Genomic DNA, 12324 nt, shown 5'->3' on the forward strand with positions numbered 1-12324 from the left:
TGCAGGCACATTTTGTAAATGTTTTATGTTTTAGCCAAAATAATAATAATAATATATTTGTATATATACATATAACTAATTTAATAAAATCAAGCAACATTTCCTGATTGTGAGATAAAGCCTTATAATATGTTAGTTGCCATAACAGAATTTAGGGGAAATAAGTGGTCTAATTTATTCTACTTTGATGGAAACATGCCAGTCCATTGTGTGGTTTCCTGGAGTCAATGGTTCGAAACATCGACTCGAGGATATCAGCTCATCTTCTGTAATCTGACTCTGGCACACGTGTGACTTGCCAAGAGAGGCTTGTGAAACATTCATGAGCAGGAAGACTACAGCAGCACAGAGCACACTGAGCAGCAGCAACAGGTGCAAGCTATAGAGCTATGGGGACTGTTGAGGAAACCTTGAAGTGTCCCGTGTGCCAGGATTTATTCACAGATCCTGTGACGCTCCCTTGTGGACATGACTTCTGTCTCACCTGCATCCATGCTGTCTGGGAAACAGATGGGCCAAATGAAGGTCCTTTCTTCTGTCCAGAGTGTCAGATATTCCTCCCCTCTGATCTGACTCTGAAGATAAACAACAGCCTTCAGACCAAAATAAAGGACCTCACCACTAACAGGCCACCCGCTGGCGAGCCACAGACAACAACTCCAAGCAGAGGAACTCAATCATCTTCAGCAATCCACTGTGATCACTGTATAGAGACACCATCAGTGGCCGTGAAGACCTGTCTCACCTGTGATGCTTCACTGTGCCAGGCTCACACGCTGCTACACCAACAGAGGTCTGCTCTAAGGGAGCACACAGTCGTGGATGTGACAGGAGATCCGCTGTCTCTCAAGTGCAAGGAACACCGTGATGAGCTCAAGCTGTTCTGTATGGAGGAGAAAGTTCCTGTGTGCTGTTTGTGTGTTCTGGTCGGTATGCACAAGAACCACAAGGCACCTCAGCTCCATGAAGCTTGTTCACACTTCAAGGTGAATATATGTAATATTTTATTTTTCTGTCAATGACATTACATTTGATTTATTTCCTTGTTTTCTACCAATATGTTATATTTCCGTTATTAGGACATATTAGAGTCCACAATGAACCAACTGCTGAAGAGGAGAAGTAAAGCAGAACTTGCTATCAAGGACTTGGAGTCGCTGTACACACAAACATTGGTACAATCCATATAAAACACATTTATATCATCTTTTTTTTTTAATTCATAGATTGAGTGTTTTAAACAACATACTGTATATTTGTATTTCCCAGAAATCTGCTGCAGACTTCAGAGAGAGAATCTCAGACAAGTACAACAGAATCCGCGTTGTGTTGGATGGTGATGAGCGCCTGATGATGCAGATCATAGATGCAGAGGAGACATACATGACAGAGTGGCTCGAAACCAGAAGGGGCTTCATGGAGGCCCAAATTGAAGATATAGATAGTCTCAGAGCTTCCAACAAATTGCTCCTGCAGGAAACAAATGATCTGCAATTCCTACAGGTAGATTCATAACATTACTATCATGTGTTACTATGAATATAGAATAGTTGTACATTATCTTTTTTATTCCACAGCAAATTGCAACAATGAATCCTTGGTGAGTATGTCCTACCTCTTTTTGTTATCTATTCCCTATTTTGTTTGTTGTTGTTTTTTTCCCCCTTTAATGGTTTCCAGTTTTTATCGTAGCGAACCATTGGATTTAGCACCAATCCAGGAAGTAGAGAGGGATCTGTGTGACCTTGAGAAACTGAGAACGGTGGAGAAGCTGGTGGATGACCTTTCAGTGGCTCTGTCCCAACATTTTCCACGAATGTGGTCATGTGAGTGAGGAATCTAATATTTACCGATCTGAAATTCACCTTGACTATCTGTGTACTTTTGTTCTGAATGCTCATCTTTATTTGCAGATCTAAGTTATCCTGCTCTGGACACCAAGACAGCCCACCCAAAACTGGAAATATCCCAGGACGGGAGGCAAGTGTGCTGGAGAAGACAGCCTATCACTGAGGCTGCGAGTCAGCAACCATATGACTCCCAGTACGGTGTCCTCACTCAAGAAAGCTTTGGTGCTGGCCAGCACTACTGGGAGATCATAGTCCAGGATAAACTGTACTGGCTGATAGGTGTGACCACTGGGCCAGTTAACAAAGAAAATGAATCAAGTCAGAGTTCCTCCTTCTCACGTGTCAACAACACATTCTGGTGCATCTACCACGGGGACGGGCAGTACCTGGCTCTGCATGATACCCAGGAGAAGCAGTTGTCAGTGGGGAAGAGAGTCAAAAAGCTGGGTATACTGGCCAATCTTCAAAAGGGGGAGTTGTCGTTCTACAATGCGGATGCAATGACCCTGCTTCACTCATTCTGTGTGCAGTGCAAGGAGCCTCTGTATCCCATGTTAAACCCATGCATTGATGTGAATGGACTGAACCACCAGCCTCTTACTTTGTTCTGGATAAAAGACCCCTGAGAAATCCACATGGAGGTAAAGAGAGAAATTCTGGGGCGTGGGTTTATTTCAATTTTTGTTCATATCAAATTACACAGGAAACACTATAAAAGACGTGTCTAAATTAAGCTGTTTTTTATGGTTCTTCATAGTTATATGATAATTCCTATGTCACGATGTCTAACGTCTGCTAATGTTTCATCATGTGGAATCAGGTGCATCATCAAACAGCACTTTTGTTCTGTGCAAAAGTCTAGCTCTCGTGTTTGTTCTAGTGTATTTCAGGAAGTCAATGACCCGTGTGTAATCTTAAACTACTTTTTCTTTGTATAACTGTATCATCAACTCACTCGACCATGAAGGACAAGGGCTCCTTTATTCTCACATGCTGGTGGACCAACAGAGCGACTGAAGCAAACAAAATGGCTGGTGCAGTTGAATTATTCACACACGACTGTATGTACATGTCATCTGTAATGTGACTCATAGTTTAGTTTTGTGGCTCATTAGCAGAACCTTGTATGACACAAAGAGCTTTGAAATAGTTTTTTTAGAAAAGGAGAACATTTCATTTTATTTGATTTTAAGCAGAATTTGTTGAGCATTGAGCTTGTAGAAAAACTTTTTTTTTTCTTTTAAAGTGGCACAGCAGCAGATACATATGTCAATAAAATATTCATTTGATGTCATTTGTGGGTTTCAGTACAACTCTTATCTCAGGTGAATCAGTCTTGGGCCTGATGAGGATGTGAAGACAGATGTGAACAGCGTAAAGAAACACTCAAGACAAGAAGCAATTGTGGGCTGTAAATATCTGGTCACTTTGACTCCATTTCTTCAAGGACTGGAGAACTCAGAGATAATAGATTGATGTTAAGATGATGGACTAAGAAAATATTGCGCAAAAAAAAGCAAAATCGCAAAAGCTTAACATTATGAATAGGATTTGCTCCATTCGCAGGCAGGACCCGTGGGTACACTGACTGATGAATGTTCTTACATAAATGCTCCTTGAGTCTTCAATTTGATCCAGTCCAAGAAGTGAGTGACCTGTGTGTAGACCCCGGGCTTGTTCTTCTTCCCACATTGGTCTCCCCAACTCACCACACCATAAACAACATGGGTAACGTTCTGCTTACAAGTCAGTGGTCCCCCAGAGTCACCCTGAAACAGAAAACAGAAAAACAGCTGATCACACACACAAAAATGCACTGGTGCACACAGCAAACAAAACACACATCTGATAAGTTAGTCAGTGACCTTTTAAGAATGATAACATGCTCTTAAATGGCAAGGTTCCACCACTCACCTGGCAGGAATCCACACCTCCATGCAGGTAACCAGCGCAGAACATGCTATTATCCAACGTTTTTCCATAAACAGTTCCTTCAGAGCATTTCTCCTTGTTGATCAACAAAACTTTGGCCTCCAGCAGGTGGTTGGAACCATACTCAGCTGCAGAGGCACGAGATGCAACCAAAAAAACAATAGTTATATCCAGTGTCAGTGGTCACATGGCAATTTTAAAAGAAATCTAGTTTTAAAGGATCCTTTAAAATTCAGTCCACTTGAAAATACAGAAATCATAACAATGGCAGCATTTTTTTTTGCAACTGAATATGCAAACATGGTCTTACATTCCTCCGTGGCACCCCATCCAGAAATGGTACACTCCTGCCCATCAGGTAGTTTGGCATCAGGCAGACAGGCTGTCTTTACAAACTGGGACTCAGTGGCACAAACACCGTCAGTACCATTCAGCCTCAGCACAGCTTTGGAAATGCAAATAATATTCAATGTGAGATAGATAGACATAGATAAAGTCACAAAAAACACTAATTCTGTGGGACTACTAATATCAGCATACTTCTTCTTAAAGGTGCCATATGTAAGAATGTGGCCAAAAACGGTGACTACATTCAAATTCAAAATACAGAGGTCTTTTAGGTTTCGTTTTCTGACGTAACTGGCAACCCGTGGTTGCTCGGCAGCTGAGATTCTACTGACTGCAGTGATTGGTAGACGGCGGTAGGTGGCGCCACATGCCAAAACATGATTTCCAAACATAAACATGATTTACAGTCTGTTTTTAATGCAAATATTTTGGCTGTACTGTTGTTGTTGGTGAGTTCAGTTTGTTATATGAACATTATCCCTGAGTCTCTGTGACATATTAGGAGGATTTTATGGCCAGTTGCTTTAGATTTATTACATAATGCACCTTTAATTCTAAAATCTAATATTCTTGGAACTATCAATTCTAAATGTATATCAAATGAATGAGATGTGGATCACCTATGTCATTGTACACAGCTGTAGGAGTCTCCCTAAAGTTCTCATGTACAATAGCCTCTTCAACGTGTAGGATTTGCTCCGAGGGTTCCTCCACATCCAGTGTCAGACTTCCCACAACCACCTGCATGTCCTTTCTTTGATCACTGTTCAAACACAAAGCACACACGATTCATTCACATTTGTAAACTAGACCAGAATTAACAATTATTTTTTATAATATGGAGGCACTGTGCGAAATACAGGGGGGTCTGGGGGGGCTAGACCACCCTGTTAATATTCGAGACCCCCCTGAAAGCCTCAAAAGCAAATAACCCCCGCCCCCACACACACACACAAATTATTAATGGATATTTCGCACACTGTATGGAGGTAATAAGAAAGTGCATACATGCAGTGTCCTGCTGTCAGTACCCAGCAGCTGGCAATGAGAACTCCTCCACAGATGTGTCTGTGTGGCAGGTTGGTGTTCATTGGTCTCACTTGCAAAGAAACCTGCCAGGGTAAAGCCCCAGGAGGAACCTTTAGACCTCCATAAATTCGGGTAATGGCTTTTTTTGGCTGAGGCAGTCCACAGGTGGAGAACTGTTTAGGCAGAGCAGTGGTACTGGGGATGGTAGGGGCTTCAGTGGGTATGGTTGTCACTGGGGCTCTGGTAGTCACTGGGGGTTTGGTAGTCACCGGGGCTTTGGTAGTCACTGGGGGTTTGGTAGCCACTGGGGCTTTGGTAGTCACCGGGGGTTTGGTAGCCACTGGGGGTTTGGTAGTCACTGGGGGTTTGGGGGTTGTTGGCTTGATTTCTGCTGTAGGTTCAGGTTTTGTAGGTTGTGGACCGTCAGTCGAATCGGGGACGGGGGGAATTATATCAGTTGGTGTCTCATCTGAAAACACAGAGCAGAGAATGAGGAAATAGTTTCTGTCTTAATCAGAAATTGGTCTGAACATTTGATGCTGACCTGTTGGGTCAGGACACTCGGTCACATCGCAGTAGTCCCACCGCAACTTGCGGCCCCTTCTGTAGAAACACCAGGGCGCTGTATCCCCATCTGGGTTTCTGTGTCACATAAAATGAGAGAGTGAATGTCCTCTTGTAGCTGTTGTCCATGTATTAATACCATACATATTTATTTTCTCCTAACCTGCAGAAGTTGTGAGGGCCAAGTCCGTCTGGGTCCTCGAAGGAGCTGAAAGGATTTGTTCCTTTTTCCAGGATGAAGTGTGAGTTCCAGTAGAGGCATTCGTCTCCATCGTCTGTCTCACTCACGTTGCCACGATATGACTCTCCATCATCCAGATAGCAGTCATCTGGGCCTAAGAAATGTAAGAAATTGATATGCTTGGTTGGAATTTAAGTAGTAATAGAATTTTACACTGAAAAATAGAACATGATGATTTAGGGGTGTAGCATTTACCAACATGGCAAAAGCGTCCTCTGTATCCTGGAGGGCACTGGCAGTCAAAGTCGTTATCATCCCTGATACATGTTCCACCATTTTTACATGGATTACGCTCACACGGTGCAACTTTGGAGGAAAACAGTACAAAGTGTAAGCTTGTTTCCTGGAACTGTGGAAAGAATTGGAAAAGACAAACCCTATATCTTTTTAAGATTAAGAAATCCTGCTTACTTCTTTGGCAGCGTGGTGGCTGGAATGGCTCCTTGCACTTGCACTCATAAAATGGAGGATTTGAAGTCAGCACACATTCACCACGTCCACATCTACCTCTCTTACAGACTTTTGGACCTGTGGTGAAAGCATGATAAAGAAAATAGTTCTTTACATTTTGTTGTTGTTAAATGAAAGGTATGCACACGACTGTTGTTGAAGAAACGAGAATTTTTCAAACCTTTCTCGCATCTCTTTCCTTTGAAAGGTTTGGGACAGTCACATTTGATTTTTTTCTTTTCGCCTTTCTGCTCACACACTCCATTGTGTAAGCAAGGGTTTGGGTCACATTCACCTAAGAAACAAGAGATTAGAAAGAAACCACTTTACATGAGAGCTTAACAAAAGAAAAATGGCATTACATAATTACATCTTTCCTTATGTTTCCCCATTTCTCTAATCATCATGCATATGCATCAATAAAATGCATGTTTAAGATAAGAGATTGAGTGGGTTTACATGCAAAACGATTACTGGCAATAATTGGGTAACTGGAATAAACCATTTAAAGGTGAAGTAAGTAGTTTATAGTGACATCTAGAGGAGAGGCTGAAATTTACAACAACGAACTGCTCCTCTGCTCACCCCCTCCCTTCCCTGAGCGCTACGGTATCCTCAGCCGGTCAAATGTCGTCCTCGTCGTCTTTCTCCGTGTCAGCAGATGAGGTTCGTGAGGCGAGGGAGAGGGCGAGCTATCGCGGCCGTAGCAGACAAAGCGGAGAGAGTGGAGGCAGGACTTCCACTACAAGTAAAGCGACGCTTTATGTGTTCTCTCGCGTTTGTCTATACAGGCTCCCGTAGAAACATGGCGTCGTGGCAATGCAACAGCAGCCCGCGACCATGTTATTTTACATGCCTTTTTGAAACACTACGAAAATGAAACAAAAACTATTTTATACAGCGACTAGACAATGCAGGAGCACATAATATGTATAAAAAAGTGGCTTTTGGATCATATAAACCCATAAATACTACACAGTGTCCCCGATAACGGCAATAAACCGATAATGATATCGGTTTATTCCGTTTACATGAGCACTTGAATAACCAGATAACTACAAAAACCCGATTAATAATCCGTTTTTTAAGTGTGCACTCAGTTATGCACAGTGATATCGCACGAGACAATTTCACACAAACCCACACAACTTGTTATATTACCACGTATAAGTGGCAATAAAAAGAATTTGAAAATAACAATGTCTATTGAAGACTTAAAACTTATCTTTTCACTCTGGCCTTGCTTTTATAATTGTGCCTCCCTTTTATTGTGAAGCACATTTAAGCTGCAATCCTTGTATGAAAGGTGCTATACAAATAAATTTTATTTTCATTATTATTATCAGCGCAAATGCTAAATAGAACCATATAAGGTTCTTTGGCTTGTCCTCATAGGAGAACCCTTTTTGGCTTTTTGGAGGGTCCCTTTTGGAGGGTTCCACCAAGAACCCTTTTAAAACCCTTTATTCGTGAAAGGGGTTTAATGGTTCTTACTGGAACCATTAGTGTTACCAAGAACCCTTGAAAAACACTTTCTTCAGGAAACGGTTTTTCAGGTAGAACCTCAGCTCTTGTAGAAGGACCCTTTTGGAACCCTTATTTCTAAGAGCGTATGTGATCATACGAGATAACATGTGATCTGACAGTTAAACTTTCAGCCATTGTCTGAAACATTTTTGAAAAATGAATGAAAAGTTAACTTACCTTGTGGCTCCTGAAGGTCAAAAAGCCAGTCTAAAAAGCTGCTGTCATCATCATCGTCGTCGTCGTCGTCGTCACCACCAGCTCTCTCTAAGATCTGAAAGAAATAATCTACCACACCATTTTTTTCCCATTAAGTACAATGCACTGCTGTTTGCAAAATGTTCAGGTCATTGAAGCAATAATCAGAATCAGTTTACTTTACAGAGAAGGATTGTGAAGACCAAGACGACATTAAAGCTTAATACATAACATGCATTGCATATGAAAAATGAAATGAAAAGAAGCACTAACCCTTAATAAGTTGCTCAACTTTGTTTTTCTTTTTATCATGTTTATGATGCCCATGTCCTTCATGATCATGACCAGGACCATGATGATGATGATGATGATGTCGATGTCGATGTTTTTTGTCCTTTTTAGGTTTCAGCTGACAAAAAGAATAATTATAATTTCAACAGCGCTAGCATAAGAATCATACTGATTAAACCTTTTTTGGAAAGAGAAACATGGACAACACGCTCACACAGTTAACCGGCAAAATGGATTATCAAATATTGCAACGCTTTAAATAAGTCAAATTATCGCCACACAATTTTTGCACAATACACACAGTAAATACGTACATCGGCAGGTATGAGCAGCGCTGCCAAGAGCAGGCAAAATAAGAGGAGCTTTAAATGCATGATGGCAGAGGATCAGATGACATCCAGAAGAGTCAAAGGAGAGTGCTCTCTGGCAGAACACTCACACTGTTCTAACACTGTTCTAACACTGTTCTAACACTGTTGGTACACTAACCTTTGATTCAGGGGGGGGTTGTCTGTCGTCCATATTTGTCAGTTTTATTGATTTTAGCTGCGATCGTAAGTAATCGTTTTCTAGGAATAATTTGCAGAACATCACTCATAAACTCTTAATGAACACAACATCGACGTCGTTCTCTATTTCATCTTCGACTTTTTAATTACATTTAAGTTTGTTCAAACTCATTTTGATCAAATTATCTTAGAATGCACTCAGGTTCAACCCAAAAGCTCAGAGAGCATATTTGCAAAGAGTCTATTATTTGTTTGAACGTAGACTTTGGATCCACAAATGCACAGTGGGGGCATCTCAGTATAAATGAATGGGACTGCATATGCCTGCTAATATTTCTATATATTTATGTGTATAACTTTGATTATAAACATTACAAAAGTGACTATATATATTTTTTTATTTTATTTTGTGTCTCACTGTAATTAGAATCTGGAGTAAAAGAACCACCTTCTAATATGGTACCAATGACCCACCATCCTCCCACTGGACAAAATGAAGCCGTATTTGAACTCTGATATTTCAGTTTGGCTCGTGCCCTATCTGCTAACAGTGAGTAGGATGCAGTCTCAGGTGCACGACACTGACACAACGCCCACCCGTGACATGAGCCACCACATGCAGCACCAGATAACGGATCAGCAAACTCAAGCGCAGAGCAATCTTTCCCAAAGCCCAGCTGTGTGATATGTGAGATCATAGACTGCATGTGGGCCTGGGTCCTGATTTCAGGCAGCATTGCTCTAGGTCAGCATCCTCTCTCTCTCCAAGCATGGATCATTCATCAGATAGAAGTCTGAGTGGCTGCCATGTTGTGGATTTTGGTTCTTGGCATCTTGACCTTAAGAGCCAGTAATTGGAAACACTGCTGTCTTGTCACTTGTTCTCTCTACTGGTGACTTTAAACTCTTAGTTAAACTGATAACAACAGAAGCCAGAAGTTAGAAATTGCAGTATACATCGAAACAATTGGTCCCTTATTATAAAGTAGAGCATTTCTAGATAATTACTCTTCTAATAATAGCTTTTCTGTGTAGCTACTGATCAAAGATCACTGGTAGGAGACGCAGCATTACAGATAACAATAGGCTTCGCATTGGTGCCATTGTGGTCATGACCAGGACAGAGGGCCAGGTGGAGGCAGTCTGTGAAGGTTCCCGCACAGAACGAAAACAGCGGCGCCATTTTGTCCGCCTCAAGAAATGTCAGCAATCCTGCAGGGAAACTGCACAGGACACCAATCCGAGAGAAACATTTTGCGAAAGGCAGCTGATGGGGCACCCGTCCATGCCAGGCTGTATATTCCCCGTCGAAGAACTCCACACACCAAGAGTCATCCCCTCGACCTAGCCAGCAGTCCTCAGTCGTACCCTTGCGAGGAATGGTTGGGTAGGTGACTCCCAGCTCCCAGTATGTTTTTCCAGTCACGTCGATCTCCCAATAATGGCGGCCAAATTTGAACGCTTGCAAACTGATGACATTGAGCGTGGTGTCAAAGCGTCCAGGGAGGTCCTGGAGTTGTTGCCAAGTGTCGGTGTAGGTGGCGCTGTCACCTTGGTGCGAGATGACCAGCTTTGGGTGGGCAGTCTCCGGATCCAGACACACCTCACTGGAATCTGGAAACACATAGTCAAGGTTTTTATATAGATTCCTGAAAATGTCCAGTAATGGTTATAATCACGACAAAACCAACGCGTGAACTGACAGCTCTTGATGAGTGTCTTCATTATAGGTGTCTGGGAGCAGATTAGCAGAAGCATGTTGTTGGTGAGGCTCAGTATCTGTTCGGCTTTAGCCTCGTCCAGGCTCACACTGCTTGGGTCTGTCCTGCTTAGTACATCCATGACTCTGGAGGAGGCAGACCATAATGAGAAAAAAAAATCAGCTTTTACTCTGCTATTTTAAAGCTTTTTCTTGAATTATCGTTTTTCGTCCATACCTATCAACTGCCTCCACGTCTTGACGCTCAGGGTACGGAAGGAAAGACTGAGGGAAAAGCAGAAAAAAATCAGTGTATTTTGCCTTTAGAGATCACACTCAAATGAAAAGGTAAATGTGACATTTTTGAACCATGTATGCTTCACTTTATTTTTACCACAGTCAAATGCATTCACCATTGCATCAGGCTCCTTGCCAGCCTGGTCTAGTACCACAGTGAGTCGCGCCATGTCCTGCTCTATATCCTGGATTAGAGAACAGTTCTTCTCCATCATTCCATCCAGAGCAGACACCGTGGCCCGTTCCTCCATCTCCAGGTGGGACAGAGTCGTCCTCAGGTCCTCGTCCAGTACGGCTTGGATCTCTTGATATTTCCTTATGACGCGCTCCTTTATCACTGAGGACTTTTTCTGAGTCGGGCATAAACATATTTTAGGAACGTGTGTAAAGTGTCAGCAAAGACAAAAAAAAAAGTTTAATTTAACATGGTCTGAACTTACGGTGATTTCTGTTTGCCGTGTTGCCAGTTTCTTCAGTCTGTATTTCACTGCGTCTCTTTGCTTCTTAAGACACTCGTGGTGTTTTTCTAATGTCTCCTGTAGAAAGAATTGCACACATGTTGAGCACAGCATTGTGCCGCACCAGTATGGTGGACCCATTCCCTTTATCACAGTACTACTATGGTTACATCTGAAACATACACACATAGGCTTTTCTGCTCTGCTGTAAATCAATCAAGCTTTTTCCTACAGTCCTCTCCGTTGGCATCACATGACTAAATGCAGCCGTCTGTCCTCCAATGTATGTTGAACAGGAATACTAGGTAATGCTATTACAGCCCATGTTACCAAAAACTATGTGGTTGAATGAGGCTATTGACAGTGTTTGTAAGTATACAGTGATATATTATGTGATACCTGAAACGTTGACACTGCAGTCAAAATATATAGCTCAAGGCTACCAACAGCGTGACACTTGGTTATCGCCAAACAAAAGGTCAACAGTTGTGTTGCACAGTGAGTAATATTGGCACTGGCATGGTTTTTGCAGAGAAGTAGGTGTGGAATAAGCAGAGGGAGATTCTATGAACTGTTTTCATGGAACACGTCGCTGGAAATGCAGGACAGACAGTGGGTAAACATAGTAAATATAAACTCTCAAACATATTATGTTTACATGACTGAACATGTGAGCCATGCCTCTGACCTTGCCTTTCCATGTGCACGTCTATCTATAAAGCAAGGTGTGTCTGTCTGTTTGTCTGTCTGTCTGTGACAGGTATATCTCACTGACTGTTTGTCAGATCACCCTAAGACTTTGGATATGGGTTGAGCATGGCCCGATGGTGTGCATCCTTGATTTTTGAGGAATTTTAATTGTCACTGATTTATCACGCTGCATTTTCGCTGATTTATCACGCTACACCAGGTAGGCAGCGGCTCATCAGCAGCA

At 42.1% G+C, this 12324-nt stretch overlaps 3 protein-coding genes across 3 annotated transcripts; 1 reads left to right on the top strand and 2 right to left on the bottom strand.

The window, feature by feature from the left end:
* Positions 1-389: 389 nt before the first annotated feature.
* On the top strand, positions 390-2476 carry LOC310934150 (nuclear factor 7, ovary; the record flags this gene model as incomplete). The annotated part of the gene is made up of 6 exons (XM_083897807.1): positions 390-986; positions 1080-1175; positions 1270-1503; positions 1578-1600; positions 1693-1826; positions 1914-2476. The coding sequence occupies 6 exons, from the start codon at positions 390-392 to the stop codon at positions 2474-2476; spliced, it is 1647 nt and encodes a 548-aa protein (XP_083753933.1).
* A 975-nt stretch (positions 2477-3451) lies between these two features.
* LOC310933795 (hyaluronan-binding protein 2) lies at positions 3452-8801 on the bottom strand (the record flags this gene model as incomplete). The annotated part of the gene is made up of 13 exons (XM_083897365.1): positions 3452-3619; positions 3765-3910; positions 4093-4227; positions 4751-4893; positions 5139-5628; positions 5704-5801; positions 5887-6058; positions 6160-6270; positions 6376-6492; positions 6596-6709; positions 8119-8226; positions 8410-8545; positions 8742-8801. The coding sequence occupies 13 exons, from the start codon at positions 8799-8801 to the stop codon at positions 3452-3454; spliced, it is 1998 nt and encodes a 665-aa protein (XP_083753491.1).
* A 1177-nt stretch (positions 8802-9978) lies between these two features.
* On the bottom strand, positions 9979-11531 carry LOC310933796 (putative E3 ubiquitin-protein ligase TRIML1; the record flags this gene model as incomplete). Its single annotated transcript, XM_083897366.1, has 5 exons — positions 9979-10550; positions 10640-10782; positions 10874-10920; positions 11049-11282; positions 11373-11531. 5 exons carry the CDS (start codon positions 11529-11531, stop codon positions 9979-9981), a joined length of 1155 nt encoding a protein of 384 aa, XP_083753492.1.
* Between the last annotated feature and the right edge of the window lie 793 nt (positions 11532-12324).

The sequence above is a fragment of the Microchirus variegatus genome (genome assembly GCF_963457635.1).
Source record: "Microchirus variegatus genome assembly, chromosome: 11".
NCBI lineage: Eukaryota > Metazoa > Chordata > Actinopteri > Pleuronectiformes > Soleidae > Microchirus > Microchirus variegatus.